Source organism: Pithys albifrons, chromosome 17 (genome assembly GCF_047495875.1).
Source record: "Pithys albifrons albifrons isolate INPA30051 chromosome 17, PitAlb_v1, whole genome shotgun sequence".
Taxonomy (NCBI): Eukaryota; Metazoa; Chordata; class Aves; order Passeriformes; family Thamnophilidae; genus Pithys; species Pithys albifrons.
Window position 1 is genome coordinate 11,212,529 of NC_092474.1, and position 18,279 is coordinate 11,230,807.

The following is an 18,279-nucleotide window of genomic DNA, read 5'->3' on the forward strand; positions in this document are numbered from 1 at the left end:
GTCAGTCTGTGAATCTGCTGGGTGAGGTGCCATCCTCAGGTGCTAAAACATGGCCCTTGTCTTAAAGAGCTTAACATCAATTGTAAGACAAGATAAAACAGATGAAGAAAACACTGAATCAGTATTGATCTGCTGGCTTGAATTTTCAGGCAATCTATTCATTAAGTTTTTTTTTTATTTTAAAGACTGACGTAGAATGTCAAGAGTGGGTGTGAAGGCAAACTGTGGTGATTGGATTTTTATGGAGAGCCTCTCACAAGCTTGAGAAGTGTGTTACTTTTAAACTTAAAAAAAGAGATAATAGAGGTTGTTATCATAGTTTGGTGAGAAACAGAAGTTAATCTTTGGCTGACATGAAATGACAAGTAGGACAGAGATAGTCCATGAAAGACCCCATGAATTTCTACAACAATATCTGCATCAGGTGTTCCCAATACATGGTGCATTTAGGCTGCTCCTGAGATTCCTCAGCATCTTTTGTAGCTACCAGAAATTAAACTAAACTACAATTACTTTCTATTACATAGATTAACAAGAAAGCAAAGTATGATGCTACCTCATATGGCATTTCTCATTCTTGTTCAGTGTTTGGTGAAAGTGGGGAATGTTAATGTAAAGAAATTTGCAGTATTCTGTAATAAAATTAATGTCTTGTCTGGCTGAACATCTGAACAATCATAGTTGCTAGAGGATGATTTCAACAAAGCCTTGTGTTTTAATGCCTTACATTGAATGCATTACTGAATTGGCTGTAAGATGGTACCCCATAATTGCTCCAGCTTCTTTTCTGCTTGTCTGATTCTTTTGAGATTAGTTTTACTTTGCTGGGCCCAGTCCAGATGAGGTCAGCCAGGGTTGCACTCCAGACTGGTGGGTGTTTCAACAGATTGGAAGGGAAGGTGGCCTTTGCTGCAGGGACTGTTCAGCTGGGAGCAAGCCAGACAACAGGAGGAGGGAGGGGAACAGAAAACAAGAACTTTTTTAAAGGTGCACATTGCAAGGAAATAGCACTTAATAATATCTGTGTAATTTTTTTGTGATGTGTGCTTTTGGCACAGACTCAACTTTATCTAAATCTGGGGGATTCTGATGTGTTCTAACTCCCTCTCATCATGATTTAACTGAGCACTATTTTTGTAGGTGTCATTTTTTGAGGAAGAACGCAGCATATTAGCTCAGAGCACCAGTCCTTGGATTCCACAGTTACAATATGCATTTCAGGACAAGAAAAATCTCTACTTGGTAATGCCTAGTCTTTGTTTTTCTTCTCTATTGAACACTATTGCCATTGTTGTATTTAACAACAATGTGATGGTTGAAATGTCTCATTTCAACCACGTGCCACTGTTTGATATGTGTCCAGTATAATATGGAGGAGGTGAATGGAATATCTTTTCTGTATATGAAATAATGTATTCTTTTAAAATTTAATGTAGGTTATGGAATATGAGCCTGGAGGGGATTTGCTGTCACTCCTAAACCGCTATGAGGACCAACTGGATGAGAATATGGTGCAGTTTTATCTTGCAGAGTTGGTTTTGGCCATTCACAGTGTGCATCAGATGGGTTATGTACACAGGTAGGTGAAGTTTGCTTTGCAGAGCACAGAAATGTTTAATCAGTCCCATTCCAGAAAAGGTGTTCTTCAACAATGCATTCTTATATTTTTATATTCTGTCCTCTTTCAGGGCAGTATTTCACATGCTGTATTGGAAGACAAAATTAGAAGATTAATCAGAGTCCCAACTATAATTGTAGCTAAAGGCATTGACTTTGATGTAAAGTTCAGCCTAATATCAAGAAAGGATTGTTACATATGTTTTTCTGGAGGCTCAGTAAAAAGAAGCCTTAATGTTGTACTATAAAAAATTTAAATCTTTTCCAGAGATTGCTGATTTTGGCACCAAATAGTGTGGGAAATTAGTGTAATTGTTTAAAATTGTTGTGTGCTGGCTGGTGAACAGGGTAGTATAGGATGTTGGAGTAGCTAAATATCACAGGGGTTTCTCTCAAGGCTTGGAGGCTGTTACTGTGTGCATTTTCAAATCATATTGGTATTTAATAAATTTATTCCATTCTGAAAGTGTGGTAATTTTATGTTCCAAGAGTTGCAGTGGTTGCACTTGGAGCCCAGGCTGTGGTTTCTAGTGCAAGGTCATTGCCTGCATTTGGAAGATGTGCAGAATAAGCTGGGAGGGAATTTGGGAAGAAAGCTACAAAATACTGTAATGCAGTTACAGAGTGGTCAAGGTGCAAACCCACCTTCTCTTTCCATCTTCTATCAATAATTATTAACCTTCCATGAAATAAGGGGAACTTTAATACTTTCCTATTTGAAAACAGAACAACAGTTGGAAATAACTCTCAGTTGAAAGGCTTCATGGAACTGAGCACACAGTTGAGTACAGCTGGACAGGGATATCCTGTTACCTGGATGTGGCAGCAGGGAATGGTGTGGGAAGGTACTGATGGCTTTCCTCTCACTTACAGAGATATCAAACCAGAGAATGTCCTTATTGACCGAACAGGACACGTTAAACTGGTGGACTTCGGGTCAGCTGCCAAGATGACAGTAAACAAAATGGTATTAAAAGTGGATTTAAACTTTGTCTGTGGCTTGTTTGGATAGTCCAGGCAAAAGGGCAAAACTAACCTGGTATTCCTCATTGTACCTACCTCTTCTGCCTTCCTTGTCCAATGTGGAATCTGTTCTCAATCATATTTTTCCATTTATGAATGGCTTTTCAAACATGAGCTTGAGTACCTTTTGCAGCCCTCAGCTGGTATTTATTTGCTTATTAAACTATTAATGCTAAGTAAGGCATAGGAAAATCTACTTTCTCATGGTGCTGTGATACACTGTGATACAAAATCATTCTTTAGAGGTTCTTTCAGCTGTTCCATGCTCTGTTTAAAGAGGACATGGATTTACAGGTGGTCCTAATTGGAAGGAAAATTGTGCCTGTTGCATCTAAGGTGGCATAACTTTGAAGATCGGGGAGCTCTGGATTAAAATGAGTCACATTCCAGTGTTCTGGGCTTCACTCATCAGAATGCACTACATTCCAGTCTGAATCAGTGGAGTTTTTTATAAGTTGCCTGTAAGTTTTGGTAACTGCACACAACTTCCAGTGAAAATTTAAAATTAAAATATATCAAAGTGAGAACGTGAAGTTCCGCACCAGATTCTGGTCTTGTTTTACAATTTTCGTTTTTTTGTACCATTTTCTTTGTAATGTGATTCTTATTATTCTCTTTTCCCTGTTCTTGCATTTTCAGTGCTTCTCTGCAGTGCATTTTCCTTTTAAGTGTTTTCTTCACATTATCCTTTCAGTCACCCTCAGGTTTTTGTGTTAGCCTGCCTGCTGTTTTGTTTCATTCTTTATGCCACTCAGTTCACAAGTGATTGCAGTTTTGACTCCTGAATTACCTTTTCTAAGCAGTCCAGGGATTCAAATATTAGTACTTTGCTGATCATGAACACAAGGTAAAAAGGCAGGGGTGGCAGGGAATGGAATGAGGGCAGGGAATATTTATGTCTAAATTTGACCACTTTTGAAATTTCAGCTTTGATATCCCTGTTAATACCACTCGAAGCAGGAGAGCTGGAGTATATTTGCTGCTTAAAACATCAGTTTAGTAATCCTGTGGTTTTGGAATGCAGCTTTCCTACTTTAGCAGTTTGTACTTTCTAGTAACAGCTCTGATAATTTGACTCTTTCATACCAAATAACTTGCTTTGTTTATCAGCAGTGTCCTTAACCTTGCACTTATCTGCTAAACAGCCTTGCTGAAAATTACTTGCTTAAAATTCACTTGCAGGGCTGAAAATTATGTCTCATTAAAAAAAAAACAAGAAGGAAAAAAAAAAGAAAAAAGCTTTTGGTTTGTTACCAAGATGAGAATGAACAGAAAGTGCTGTAATCTCACTTGGTGTATCTTTGCTTCCAGGTGAATGCCAGGCTACCTGTTGGCACACCTGACTACATGGCACCAGAGATGCTGACGGGGCTGAGCGGGGATGGCAAAGCCTCGTACGGTCCAGAGTGTGACTGGTGGTCCCTCGGAGTCATTGCCTACGAAATGATTTATGGAAGAACTCCCTTCACTGAAGGGACCTCAGCCAAAACTTTCAATAACATCATGAACTTCCAGGTAGAGAGAACCCCTTCCCTGTTCTCGAATAAAAAGGCTGTAACTAAAGGCTCTTTTAACAACTGAGAAAAGAGGCTTGTGGATGTCTCTTACTTCATCATGTTCGTAAAATATTTGGAATATATGCATTATATTGTATTTATTTGTCTCTGTATTGTAGATATCAAGTTATTTTTTGTAACAGGTGTCATCATCCCTGGTTCAGAAAATCCTAAGCCACAAACTCTTGGAAGTTTGGGAGAATTTTCTGGGAAAGTGACTTGTTTTACTCTTCCATTTGTGCATGCCCTTGGCCATTGTTCAGCATAAGATGGTGACCTGGGGTACCATGTGCCTGGGTGGGAATGGTTGTTCCTTTACTCTTATCTTTACTATATAAAAGCCAATTTGGATAAAATGCACCATGCTTTTATTTGTGTGCTATAAATATTCATCCTTTGTGCCTGACATATCTCAGAATAATGAAACTTAATCTTACTGTTCTGAGCCTCTTTTCCTACTGAGCAGAAATCCATTTCTTTCTAATGCAGAGATTTCTGAAGTTTCCAGAGGATGTGAAAGTTAGCAGTGAATTTCTTGACCTGATCCAGAGCCTGCTTTGTGGGCAGAAGGAAAGGCTGGGTTACGAGGGTCTCTGCTGCCATCCTTTTTTTTCTAAAATTGACTGGAATAATATCCGTAACAGTAAGTAGAATAAAACTGTATTTATAAATAATTTCTGTTTCTTTGGGTAATGGGAAAATTTGTACAATGTGAGTATTCGTGGGTTTGATTTGAATTATTCATTATGAAACAGGACTGAAGCAGGTGTTTTTAACAAAACAGCTCATTTTGGTTTTTGAATAGGCTGTGTTAACATCTCAGGTGAAAACTGTAAGGTGAGATGAAGTTTAATAGAACTCCCCATGAATTTCTAATGCAATTGCCATATTACTGCAGGCACTAGACTGGAAAATCAGAACGGTCCCTTCCATGTCCTTCCTCAGATTAAAATGCATCAGTGTGTTCGTTCAGCCCTTTCCCACCTCAGTTTCCTTCATTTTGGCTTCATCTCACTTTTTTTGTTGCATCTGCAGCTTTCTCTTTGCTGCTTGTGAACCAACTTCACTTAAGGGTGTTTTGTTTTCTGTAGCTCCAGTAGGTGATGAAATGTCCATGGCCATAGCACTGGAGTTTTTCCTCAAAGTCAATGGGGATAATATATCACTATTGTTTTGGTCAAAAATCTGTTCATTCAGCCAGGAATAAAATAAAACCAGCGAGGCAGAAAACTGTTTATAATACTATGTAAGCAATGGAATTTAGCATTTGGAAGTACTGAGGCACCAGCTCCGTGACAAAAGCAAATATTTCACAGATCATCAATGATCTCTGTATGGGTGTCTGCCTTGTACTGGGTAGTATTTGAAATAATTCAGACTGTAAGATTATCTGGGCAAGCAACATGCCTGCCTTATATTTTTTATCAAATATGCTGCAAGGGAGTGATTGTGCTCCATTTTCCGTGATAAATTGCTAAGCCCAGTGCTTCTACTTTTGATGACTATCTCAGCACTTCAGCTGTCAGCTCCACAGACTGTTTGCTCACTTTTCTGTTGATTCATTAATTTTGAACTTGTGGAGCTGCTGTTCTGTTAAATTCCATTGTTTCTGCCCTCTGAGAGCCATTGAGCCTCGAGCCCTTTTCATCACTTCAGCATACATTTCCCAGCTCACTCTGCCTTCTCTCCCCAGAGCCCTGCCCAAGCCACCACTTTCTGAAATTTTTCTATTGCATTTATATCATATTATCTCAGATCTAGGAAAAACGGTGGTGTGTTGAGCATATGTTCTGGTGTTTCCTTAGCAATTGCATACCCAGCATTCACACAACTGCACGAGTTAATCGGGCGTTTTTGCCCCTTCCCGTGGCAGTGGAGATGCTGATGGGCAACCTGATGTCATTAAAGTGCTGAAATAATCATCTGGGATTTTAAATATCCCATTCCTGCAGCTGGCCAGTGGATCAAATCCCTGCTTGTAAAATCCAGACCTACTTACTGTGAAGATTCAGGCAGTTCTGACCCCTGACTCGGTTGTTGTGCCTCACACTTGATACACCCCCGCAGTAACTGGCACAAAACACAGCAGTCCTCTTGCTCTAAGCAGCAGATTCAATGTATCACCACTTGCTTTGCTCTCAGCAGTGCCTCTCCCTGTGCTGGTTCCTCGGGGCAGTGGTGCTGCCATTCTATTCAAAACCAGTGTCAGGTTTGACCTGGGCTATCTAAAAGCTAAAGGTCTCTCTCTAGTCTTGACCTCTGCTGATAGTGGTGTTTAACTGGAGCAAGGCCAGCCTGAGAAAATTAGGAAACTAGGGAGTGCTGGGAGAGGTCAGAGGATTTAGATTTATATTAAAGTATCTTGCTCCCTCCAGTTAATCTGGGCAAAGATTCTGGGGTTACGGAGTGTTGGACTTGCTGATCTTAAAGGCTTTGCCTCCTGAAGTGATTCTATGGCTGTTAAATTCTGTGTCAGTACAGTCAGACTTCTCTCTAGTCAATAAGAGCAATGATGTCATTCCTATTTCAAACTGAGCAAGGTAGAGAAAAATTGGTACCTTTGCCTTACAGGTATTTAATTATCATGCTGAGAGCTCCAGGACAGCCATTCTTAATGCACTGATTTTGGTTAAGAATGTGTCATTAAGGGGTTTTTCAGTGTTATATTTTGTTGTTATGGTAACCTATGAAGCACTTGACTTTTTAGTAAACCCCTCTCCAAAAGATTGTTGCCTCTGAACAAAGCTCCCAACTTCCTTGGGTTCAAGTAATGTGTGTCTGTAGAAGCAGCTCTTAAGTTACAGAAACAGAACCAAACCATTAAACCCAAGGTCAGGTTTAACTGAATTTGCCTCAACAGGTAATTTTCCCCTTCACTGGAGTATTGTACTGAAACACACTTGTGGATTTTGCTCTCTGTTGGTTTTGCTATTTAATGGCTTCTAAAGCTTATTAAAAAAAATGCCACCCCTATAGAGTTGCCACCACACTCCCCCCAAAACAAAACAAACAAAACTTTCAAAAGTTTGTGTTGTTTTACTTGACAGAATTTTCTGAAAATATTTTGGAATTTATCTACCTGGAATAAACATATTTCTACCTGTGCTTCAGCTGAATGATCAGATGTTTTACTGAAAAGTTGATAACAGCACTATTTGAGTACTTATAATTATCTAAAATCAGAGGTAGAGACTGGGGGGATGACATGCTTGAGGTATCAGCAACAAGGCAGCATTCTCTGTAATTTGGGGATTTTCTTAGTTACCTTTTGTAATTTGAAATCCATAAATTACATCAGGTTTTTAGTTTGGAACCAACAGTCTGCTGAAGTCCAGCTGGGTGATGGTCAGAAGGCTTATTATTATCTAAGCTATATGTATGTATGGCATAAAGAGCCTCTCATGTGAAGAACTGCTTTGTAACTGCAGTCCAAAAAATCTTGAAATTGGAATGCCATATTTGGACTTGCATGAGGGAACTACACATATGGGAAGAAAAGAATTAATGTCTTGTGCAAACAGAAGAACTTGTGAAAGCACTGAGGACTGATTTTTAGGCTGTTTTCTGCTACCAAACAAGCAGAAAACCAAATCTCATTATTCAGAAGTTTAAGACACTTCCTTTTGAACCCAAAGTTGTCATTCAGTGAATTAACAGTTAAACATTCTGGTGTTTCACACTTGTCTTCAGAGAAATATATTGATTTCTTTCTTGAAGTGGATATCACTTTCATTTCAGCTTGAAGATCACTTATTATTAACAGAAATGTCTGTGTTGGATCATTGTCTTGGCAGAACAGTAGAGGTGTTAAGATAATGTTGTACAGATTGGTTAGAACTTGTACAGTGCGTTTTTTATAAGTGGTCTTAGAGAAAACATCCTCAAATTGCATCACTGGGGTTTTCTATTTTTCTTCCATAACACCTTCTCAAGTAGGGCTGTTGGAGCCTGAGGAAGAGGAATGCCTAACCTACTTAAAAAGGCTGTGTGGATGCTTTTCCTCGGGAAGCATTTATAGATCACCTTGTAGATCAAGAAAAGACACATTTCTATCCTTAAGAAACATTCTGTATTGCTTTTAAGTTCCCTATTTCAGTTGAGTCTCTCACTGTCCCAGGGGAAATGGAGTCTCTCTTTTCTGAATTTGCATGAAAATATTTTGAAAGGATGGAAAGACCTGGTTAAGGCAACGTTCTTTGAACTAGTCATAAATACACACACTAGTGAAAATTTCAAAAAATGAAGCTTCTTTCCATAAGAGACACTTTATCTCATCCTAATGATACACTGGTTAAAGTACTTTAGTGTGTGTGTGGTGGTTTTAGCTTTTTCTTTCTTTTTTTTCTTTTTTTTCATTTTTTTCTTTTTTTTCTTTTTTTTTTTTAAACTAAGCAACCTACAACACCCCCTTTTCCTCTGAAAGTCATCCTTTGGAACAGATGGAAGAGGGTTACATCCTTCCACAAGTGGGGAGGTATCTAGGCAAGCAATTGGCTTTTTTAAAACATGCAGTTCTCCACAAGATACTTTAAATGGTAAACAGAACGTGTGCATTTGTTGTAACATTTCAGAGACAAAAAGGTCTTTATACCCAACCAGTTTGTATGAGTAGAAACATCAGGTTTAGTGTCTTTTTGAGTAATAGTTTTGCCTCCCTTTCGAGTGAGTCTGAAAAAAGTGCAGATTTTTCACCTTGTCAGCTGCGATGGCAGAGTGTTCACATTCAGTTCTCAGAGGTTTATCTTGACCTCCACTGAAGGATCTTCCCTTAAAGAAGCAACTCACCAGCAGTTGGTGTGTTTGCATTTACCAGCCTTCATCTTGCTCTGGAAATCCTATAACTGTGGGACAGCTTTCAGATTTTAAGCAAGAAATATTAATTTAACTAGAGATTATGTCACCATGGAACCCACGTTAGAGAACAAAATTGCTTGTCTGCTTTAGCATGTTTTTATGAGACTACTCAGTTTATTCTCTGGGCATTTTGGACATCAGGCAAAGGACTTGTTAGTCTTAGAAATAAAAGACTTTGCAGAAGCTACAAAAGAATTAACAAATTCAGACAGTGAATCCATCTTACTTTTTTCTTTTTTTAAGTTATTACCTGTTACTCTTGAGTGATTTTCTTTTTTCTCCAGTGCTTAAACTTCTGAACAAGTTTTGCTTCTTGTTTTCAGTCGCTGTCCATAAGTTCAGAACCACTTAACATCTAGAGGCATTTTTGTTGAATGACTTTTCTAGGTTTCCTCCTTAGTCTTAGAAATGCTATTATTGCTACTATTTCTTGATACAAATATTGTATCAAAGTTACACTGCAGAGTTTTTGTACTGCTAGTCATGGAATTTTAGTGAATGCAACATAGAGGGCAAAGGAATTTTTCTTTTTTTTTACTCTAGTGTTCACAACTTCTCTTCTTTGTTCTCATATTTTATTAAGCATTAGAGGACGATATAGTGTAAAATATTGTGCTCTTTAAACTCGTTTCCCACCAGCCCCAAAGGTTTGCTCTGTCTTGCATTCAGTTTTATCTTTGTGCACTCATTGTTTCCCCACTGAGTGCTTTTCATCTTCCCATGAGCATGCATAGTTACATGGAATTTTCTTTTATGCATGTGGTTTGGGTAGGAATTCTTATTGTTGGTGAGAGGAAGGGCTTTCTTTTAATTGCAAGGGCTTGAAGATGACCTTTAAGATATTCTGTGCTAGTTTCTAGTGAGCAGTAAGGCTGTAGATCCCTCTTTCAAAGGCAAAGTTACCTGTCAGGCTTGGGGAGGGTATAACAGGGGCTTATACCATTGTAAAAAGGCAGCCAAGTTGGGTTTTGCTGCCTCTTTAAGAAAGGTTCTAGACTCGCCCAGATGAAGTGAAGAGTTTGCTGTTTCTCTATTACTTCACCTCACAGACAGGATCTGCCTTCAGAAAAGATGTTAAAAACCTCTGAGAGGATGTGCAGAGAGTTCTTTCAGCAAAAGTCCTGAACTAAAAAATACTAATCCTGAACTAATCCTCCTGTGCTGTGAATTAACTGCAACTCTGGGCTTATATTTGCATTAAAGATGATATACTTACAAATTGTTTTCTGTCAGTTCTCTGTTTTTAATCACGAAAAGGACATGGAAGAGTAGCTGGACATTATCCTAACATTAAATGATTTAAAAAAACCCCACATCCTAATCAACAATCTGTATTTTAAAATTATGTTTATGGTACATAAAAATCAGCATTATATTGGATCTAAATTTGTGTTATAATCAATAAAATAGAAGAAATGAATAAATTCGTGATACTGACAGAAATTACAAACCTTCTGAAGCTGATAAGTGAAACTGCTTACTACAGAACCCATTTAATTTGTGTATTTTCCCCATTTATCTCATCCTAATGTACTTGGAGCTGCTGTACGTGAGCAGCATCCTCTGTGCTTCATGGAATTTCCTCTCACTTCCCTGCTTGGGAGCAGCATCAGGATGGCTCCTTGGGGAGCTGCTAACAAAGCCTGTGTGTGTAGCTGGGACTTGGTAGTTTATACAGACAGATTTTTTGTCCTGTTGGCTGTTCCTGCTGGTCTGGGGGGTGGTTTGAGCTGCGTTTGTGCAGCGAGTTAAGAGTTAAGAGCGGGCAGTGCAGGGCTCTGGCAGCCTAGAGGGAGCCAGCAAGCTCCAGCCAGCCCGGCTGCCCCTGCCAGGGCCATCGGCAGCAGCAGAGCTGTCACGATGCAGCCAGGTGGGGTTAAACCCCGAGCACGCAGGCAGTGAGGAGCAGGGAGCCTGCACTGCAGGGGTTGGAGTGTTTGTTCCCCTTCCTCAGTCCTCATCAGCCCCTCAGCTCCAGGAGATCCATGCAGGATCCATGGTAACGGTTTTAGCGCACTCCACTTGCATCAGCTGGTGACAATGGGCTGCTCTGGCTGCTGGCTGAAGGGCTGGCCCCTTTGCTAATCTCTTTTTTTGCTCTATACAGTTGCAGTGAGTGGGGACCCAAGTGATGAAATAAATAAATAAATAAGAAAACGTGACTTAATAGGGTAGGAATTGCTCAGCAGGCTCTTGCATTCATTGCTTTCCCACACTAGCCAAGCCAGCAGGTAGCTCGGGTGCTGCACATCATTGAGAACTTGTCCTTTTGTTCCTTGGGTTAATGAGACTGAAGCTAGCACGAGAAAATCAGCTGAAATTAAACAACTGCTTAACAAGTTAAGTGGTACCAATTTAGAAATTACAGTAAGAAATACATTGTAATTCCTGTTATTTATACCTCTCTTCAGAGCTGATTGTATCAGAGCCAGACTGCAGTGGTGTCCCGACAAGAGTTCCAGATCTTCAGCAAGCTCTTTCAGAGAAATAAAATCTTAGTTCCTTTCCTAAAGACTAGTGAGTTTCTAGTAGCTATAGTTTATTAGAACCTTCCAGGAGAAAGCCCAGTTTGCTCTTAATGAGAATCCCATGCTGGGAAGATTCTTGTTAAAGGATAAGATACAGCCCTGGCTGACTAGCACAGGATCAGGCTTCATTCTCAGGTAGTGTCACTAATTGGACAGGTTGGAGACATTTTCCTTTTCAAGATGAATCAGAATCGAATGACTTTTAGCTGTATTACAGCAATGATTTTCTTAGCCTGGTGCTTTGATTTTATTCAAGGTACATATTTAAAAAACCCAACATCCTAACCTGAAAAACATACCCCCAAGCCCCACAATCTCAAATGCCCAGGCTAAAGCCCAGTTTGATCAGTGTGGGAGATGCTGTGCCTGCAGAGTGGTAGCCATGTTGGTGGCTTAAGGGTTAATCTCTTGTTGCTGTAATACGCTTTGAGAGCAGCAGCTCAGGCTGCTTGTGTTAGCAAGATTAAAAGCAGGAGCTGCAGTGCCATTGCAAGCACTGAATGAGTGGGACTGTTGCAGAGTGAACTGTAGCTGAATTTTGCCTTTTCTTCTTGCCTTTTTTCACCAGCTCCTCCCCCCTTCGTTCCTACTCTCAAGTCTGATGATGACACCTCAAATTTTGATGAACCAGAGAAGAATTCGCGGGTTTTATCCTCTACGCGCCAGTTGAGCCCAGCAGGATTCTCGGGGGAAGATTTGCCGTTTGTGGGGTTTTCATTCATCAAGGCATTGGGGATTCTCAGACCAGAGTAAGTAGGAATTATTGCTTAGGTGGATAGGACAGCTGGAAAATGGAAAGGTTTGTTACAGTGAGGATGATGTGTGTGGAAAAGCTGTTTTAACTGACCTGTGCTCTGCTGTAGGGAAGCTGCCAGATTTGGGCTGTATCTGTTGCTGCTGTGCCTTGTGCATGTCCTACGGTTTTGTTTTTTATTTCTGGGATAAGGGGCAGGGAATGGGATGGAAAGATTGATTCTAAACCAGTTATTATTAAAATTGTTGCTGAAATACTTTGAATTAGTTGTCGCTGTTAAGCAGGGAGCTGCAGGTGATTGCATTTCTGATACTGCAGATCCCTGCAAGAAGGAGAATACTGAGGAGTTCAGAGATGGAAAAGGGGGGTGGTGTTATTTTACTGGGTCAGAGAGTGGGCACCAAGTGCTGGGGATGTGTAAGGCTGAATCAGTGATCCACAGAAATGCAGCTCCACTAACCTGGGAATGTGCAGCCATGGGTCAGTGAGCAAGAGAAGGATCTGATGGCAGCTGGCTGTGTGCTACTGGGTCAAGTTAAACGGGAGGACTGGGCATTGCTGTGCTGTGTGTTAGGAGACTGGAGATTCAGATGAAATATGCAGTGTATGTGTGTGTGGAGGGACGTGGAAATCAGCAGAAATGGTTTTCAATGGGAAGAAAACCTGCCTTCCGAGAGACTGGAGTCAGAGAAAAAGAAGAAGTAATGTGGTATAAACAGTTTGGTTTGGTGGGTGGTTGGTTTCTGATGACAGGGCTGTTGAAAAAGTGTTAGTGCAGTGCATTAAGTTGGGAAGTCCTTAGCTGGGGATCTGGAGGCCTCTCAGGAGCGCAGTGTGACTCTGGCTGGGTTAGTGACTCAATGCACTGAGGTGTTGTGTTTTCATGTCAACCATCCTTCACTCCTGCTAGTTAGTTCCCTTCAGGGACTTGGTTGTCAATCTGTCTTAATCAAGTTTCATTTTGTGTCATGCTGGGTGTGATAGTTGCTCTGCAGTGAGCGTGTCACCAAGCTGGTGGTACTGTTGACATCCTTGATCTTGCCCACACCGTGAATCAAGGTTATACGGCGGTTATGCCAGTAATAAAAAGGGAATCCTTGGCTGTGCCTCCTCAGCAGAGTTGCTTTTATGCCAAAAGAGGAAGGAATGGAGAGGACATAAAAACCCAAAAAGTGTTCTTTTGTTGAAATGATGTAATATTGTCAGCAGAATTAGAAAAATGGAATGTTACATCTGTAGATACCTGGGGTTAAAATCTGTCTTAATTTAAGAGTGATGAATTTAACTTATAGTGTTATCCTTTCCACCTGGAGAACTGCAATCCATGTACCAAGGCTAAATGGCCATTCAGGGAACAGCAGAGCCTCAACAGTGACCACATATATGTGGTAAAAATCTGTATGTGGTCAGGGCCCAGAACCAGGACTGAAGAGGAGCGTGAGGGAAAGTCTCAGAGCAGTGGTGTAACTGTGCTGGGGGCTGAGACAGCTCGAGCAGATGGATTGATGGGCTTCCTCCTTGGAGCTGGTGATGAAAATGCATATGGAAGTTATATTTGAATTTGGGTAATAGATGAGAAGAGGTATAGCAAACTGATACAGAGATTAATGTCCTCTGGAGAAATTTTGACTGAAGTGAAATTTCTGTTTGGTGTGGCCTGTTTTATTCAACTGGAACAGAAAGACATCATGTATTTAATTTTCCCCAAATAATTTTAATGTAAGTAGATCTGATTGGTTTCTTTTTTCTGAATGAGATCTTGATAAATGCACTTTGTTATTTTTAGCAGTTAATATTTGCATTTTGTTCTAAGAAGGTGATTTAAATATGGCAAAGAGCTTGGGGAGTCTTGAAAATATCTGTATTTAAATAATGCAGTGATTGGTTTATGCTCAATATCATTGCAATGGGATCATAAAGATAACTTCTTACTTAAAAAATACTGTCTGGTGTATGTTTTACTTGAGGAAATACAGTTCTGTTTCTGTCCACACTAGCCTGAATGTCAAATTCTAGATGGAGAACAGTAAATGGAGGGGGGAAGGCTTATCTGTTGTGAATCTTTGGGATGTCCTCACTGGAAGGTCCTAAGACATGAAGTTTATCAGACCAGAATTATTCTTTTTAGAATCTTTCCTCTTAAAGTCCAACCTTTTGGTTGCTAAGTGATGCAGATCTGCTTTCCTGTCTGCAGCACGAGCCTCCAGTGCTGCTCCCAGAGCCCAGGCAGCTGCAGAGTGCCAGTCACAAGGTCCTTGAAACTTTCGTTGCTTTTAATTTGAGGGCTGCCAAGCCATGAAGTTTGGGGTTATGCTCTTGCCCTTGTTCACTGGACAGTAAGAAGATATGGCTGAGCCAGGAATTACAAATACTTCAGTTAAATGAATAGGGAGGTAAAAGTTGTTCTCTTTTCCACTCTCCTCTTTCTCCCAATGACTCAGTGCTAGAAGGGCTCACCTAAGTCACTTAGACCTGTTGCCAGAAATTATACAGTTGGCGTGTAGCTTAGAAGCTTCACTGAATGACAGTGTTCTGTATGATTTGGGAAGAATTTGTGATGGTCTAACAACTGTGAAATTTAACAAAAAAGCAAAGGGCAAGACACAAATGTGTCATAGGAGGCAATGAGGAGAAATCAGGGGCTCAGTTGCTCATGGCACAGGATCCTGTACTAGCAAAGTGTTAAATAAATCTGCTGTGTGATTCTAAGAGCGGGGTTGAGCTGCAGAGAAGGACCAGCTAAGTCCTTCTCCCATCATGGCCTCTGAATTCCTGCTGTGGGGGAGAAGAGCCTGTCTGGCTGCAAACCTGGCTGCTGGTTTGGCTGCCAGTGTGACTGTGACAAGATAAGAGGCAACTGAGGGTTTAATTCCATTAAAAGCCAGCCCCACCTTACTTCTTGTCCCTAACCATGGCTGATCTCCAGTGCTCAGAGCAAGTGACAAAAACCCTGAGGTGCCAAAAATATGCATCAAGTGGTGAAGGAAAATCGTTCTTGTCCTTTGCAGGTGATTACCAGAAGCCTGAAGGCATAAGATAAATACCTTATAAATCCAGAGCTAACCAAATATACCAAACTGCCTAATAAAATTAAATACCTAATAAAAATTCAATACCAAATAAATTACACCCAATGAAAATAAACTCCTAATTAAAAAAATATTTTTAATGCAAATTTTTGCATACCTGTGTCTTCTCTGCAAGGTCCAAAGAAGTGATATTTTTCAAGATTTCTGGAGTTTTCTTTTTGGTTTTGTTTTTTTTTTGGGGGTTATTGGGGTTGGATTTAAAAAAAAAATAAAAAAAATTGATATGGATTCGTGACTCTCGTAGAATACTGAGATTTAAAATGGGCTGTTCTTCCAAAAAGAAGGACTACTGGTTTCTTCCAACAGTTTGTCGGGTTCTGGTAAGCTCTTTCACCAAAGATAGATTAAAGAGGAAGCACAGGATGAGCATACCAAAAATATGCTTTGCTTCAGCAAGCTCTATTCACAGATTGATGGTATCACTGTTTGTTTTTGGTTGGTTTTTTTTAGGCCTGAGCAAGCATTTAGGAGGGGGCGGAAGGTACAGATGAGTATAATGCTAAAAGGAATAGAGCATGAGGGATGGGGGATGAGATTATGGGCATGTTGTGTGGGGGCCAGGACTGGGACAGATGGTGCCAATCATTGTGAGAAGGAAGAAGCACAGGTGAGTTGGGGGTTTATGAGAGTGGCATAAAAGGACACAGGAAGTTACGAGGTATGAGGTGATGCACAGGGGGGACCAAGGGACGTGTTTGGTACCCCAGAATCATCCTGGAGCTTTCCCTCTGCTAATGCTTTTCTCTTCTTCATCTCAGCCACGTTGGGACTGGAGGAGCTTTTACACAACCAGCACTATTTCTGATCTCTCTGCTGGTTGAGGCTGCTGCTGATCTAGCTCTGAAATCACTAGTCAGCTGTAAGTTAACTTGGTTTTTAGCCATGCAGGAAGTGCTTCTTTGAAAAGTAAATTGGCACAGCCACAGTCCTCTCAGAGCTTGGTACTACAGACTTGACTTTGGTTTTTTTTTAATATTTTATTGCAATTTTCTTGTTGATGGGTGCTGGTTACCTTTTGTCAATCTATTTTTTCACACTTCAGAGGAAACAGCAGAAACTGCTCTGCTGTCCTAAGAGAATTGATCCAGATGTAGCATTAATTAAATGAAATACCCTTAGATGGTCCCAGCCTGAATGATAGCTTTGCATCATGGCTTTTGATGTTGGATTGTATGTGTTTAATTTCTGCAATTATGCTGACTGAGGAAGAATGTAAGTGCCCCAGAAATGTGGGCATTTTCCACCTTGTCATGCTCTGTTGAGAGCTGCTATCACCATGACAAGGCTTATTAGATTAGCCAGTACTCCATTTCTCTTGATTTCCTCTGTCTGCCCCTTTCTGATACTTTGAAGATTGTATGGATGTTCAGGAAGTTGTTCTAATACAATTTGTACACAGGAAAGAATCACTGGGAAAGTAAGTCCCTTAAAAGCTGCATGTCCACAATCAGCTTTCCTTGGGGATAAAATGGACTGTTTCCATGGCAGGAAAATTGTCGTGTCACCAGGACACATATTTTTAAGGAATTTCTTCCTTGCTTTGGAGAGGGATGAGGAAGGAAGATTATAGTTCTCTTTTGTAGCCTCCTCTTCCCTTTCAAAGCCGACACCAACCCTGAGGAGCAGCTCCCTCTGCAGTCACCTCGTGAAATCCAAACTTTGAGTCCTGTGCTCTGTCCCAGCCCAGCCCACCTGGCTGAGCCACCTGTCCTTGCAGAGCTCTGCGCCTCCTGCCCTGCATCCATCCTGGTCCTGCCTGGGTTCCAGTGCCTGGGGGTGCTTTAAGCTGCCTTCCTGGGAGAACTTTTTGAAATGCAAAATGGTGCCTGTAATATTAGACTCTGATTCTTTTAATAGCAAATAAATAATCAAAAATAACAACTAAAATCAGCTCCTTTAGGGAGGCAGAATAGAAGCCACAAATAAACTCCAGACAGTTCTCACAGACCTGGTTTTTCTTAGGTAATGCCTCAGGTTGGAAAAGAGTAAAAGGAAGAAGGTGATGGCTGAGGTTGAAACTGTAATTGAAAGAAGATTGCTTCAGCCACTACAGTTCAGATCTGTAAAAATAAACTTTTATTATAAGAAGATTTTCAGACTTGTCTCAGTACATATTTGCAGCTATTTACATATATTTGATTAACATTTGAAAGCAGATTCCTTAGTGTCTTTTTTAGTTAATGTGAGCTTTAATTTGTATTTTTAGACTGCTTTTCTCAACTATTCATTTTTAGCCTTGTTTGTACACCCAGCTGTTATGGGATTTAATATGCATCTTTCTCAGATGGTTGCCTTTTCTCTGTAGGAGTATAGACATGCTTTATAAATTGATTTTTAAACATGGTAATTTGACGGATCGGATTGATTGGACCAGGGCTAAAGGAAGGCTGTAGAAAAGCATTCATTTTAAATTTTTTTTAGTAAGTCCTGATCATATCTGTATCCCTGACATGCAAATTTCATTCTTCTAAGTTTTTCCATATCAGGTTTCTGAAGAGATATTAATATTTGACCTTTCAAGGCAGAATTGGTGGATTTTGCAGTGTTTTGTTTGTGGATATCAAAGCAGTGTTTCCTAATGACAGCTTGAGGTGGTGGTGCTGAAGACCTGTTTGGTACAGAAATGTTGCTGCAGCATTTTCATAAATATCCCCGTGTCTGTTTCTGTGCCTGTGCTGCATATCTGGTTGGATTAAGGAGTAGATTTTTCTCAGAAAATGGTGGTGATGGAAGGAAACTTTGCTGGGTGTTGAGGCGCCTGTGCTGCTGTGTGTGGGTGTGTGGCTCTGTGCAGAGAGCTGCTCAGAGCTCCCTGCTCTCCGTGGGGATAACTGGCTGCACACCAAACTGTGGCCAGG

The 18,279-nt window shown here is 40.4% G+C and overlaps 1 protein-coding gene across 1 annotated transcript in view; it reads left to right on the plus strand.

Annotated features, from left to right (window-relative positions):
• Positions 1-18,279, plus strand: part of CIT (citron rho-interacting serine/threonine kinase) — a 72,002-nt gene that overhangs the window by 3,793 nt on the left and 49,930 nt on the right. Inside the window, exons 5-10 of the mRNA XM_071571684.1 lie at positions 1,141-1,242; positions 1,437-1,579; positions 2,491-2,584; positions 3,952-4,155; positions 4,686-4,839; positions 12,147-12,327. Of these exons, the coding sequence (XP_071427785.1) occupies positions 1,141-1,242; positions 1,437-1,579; positions 2,491-2,584; positions 3,952-4,155; positions 4,686-4,839; positions 12,147-12,327 (878 nt within the window). The remainder of the gene's footprint in view (positions 1-1,140; positions 1,243-1,436; positions 1,580-2,490; positions 2,585-3,951; positions 4,156-4,685; positions 4,840-12,146; positions 12,328-18,279) is intronic.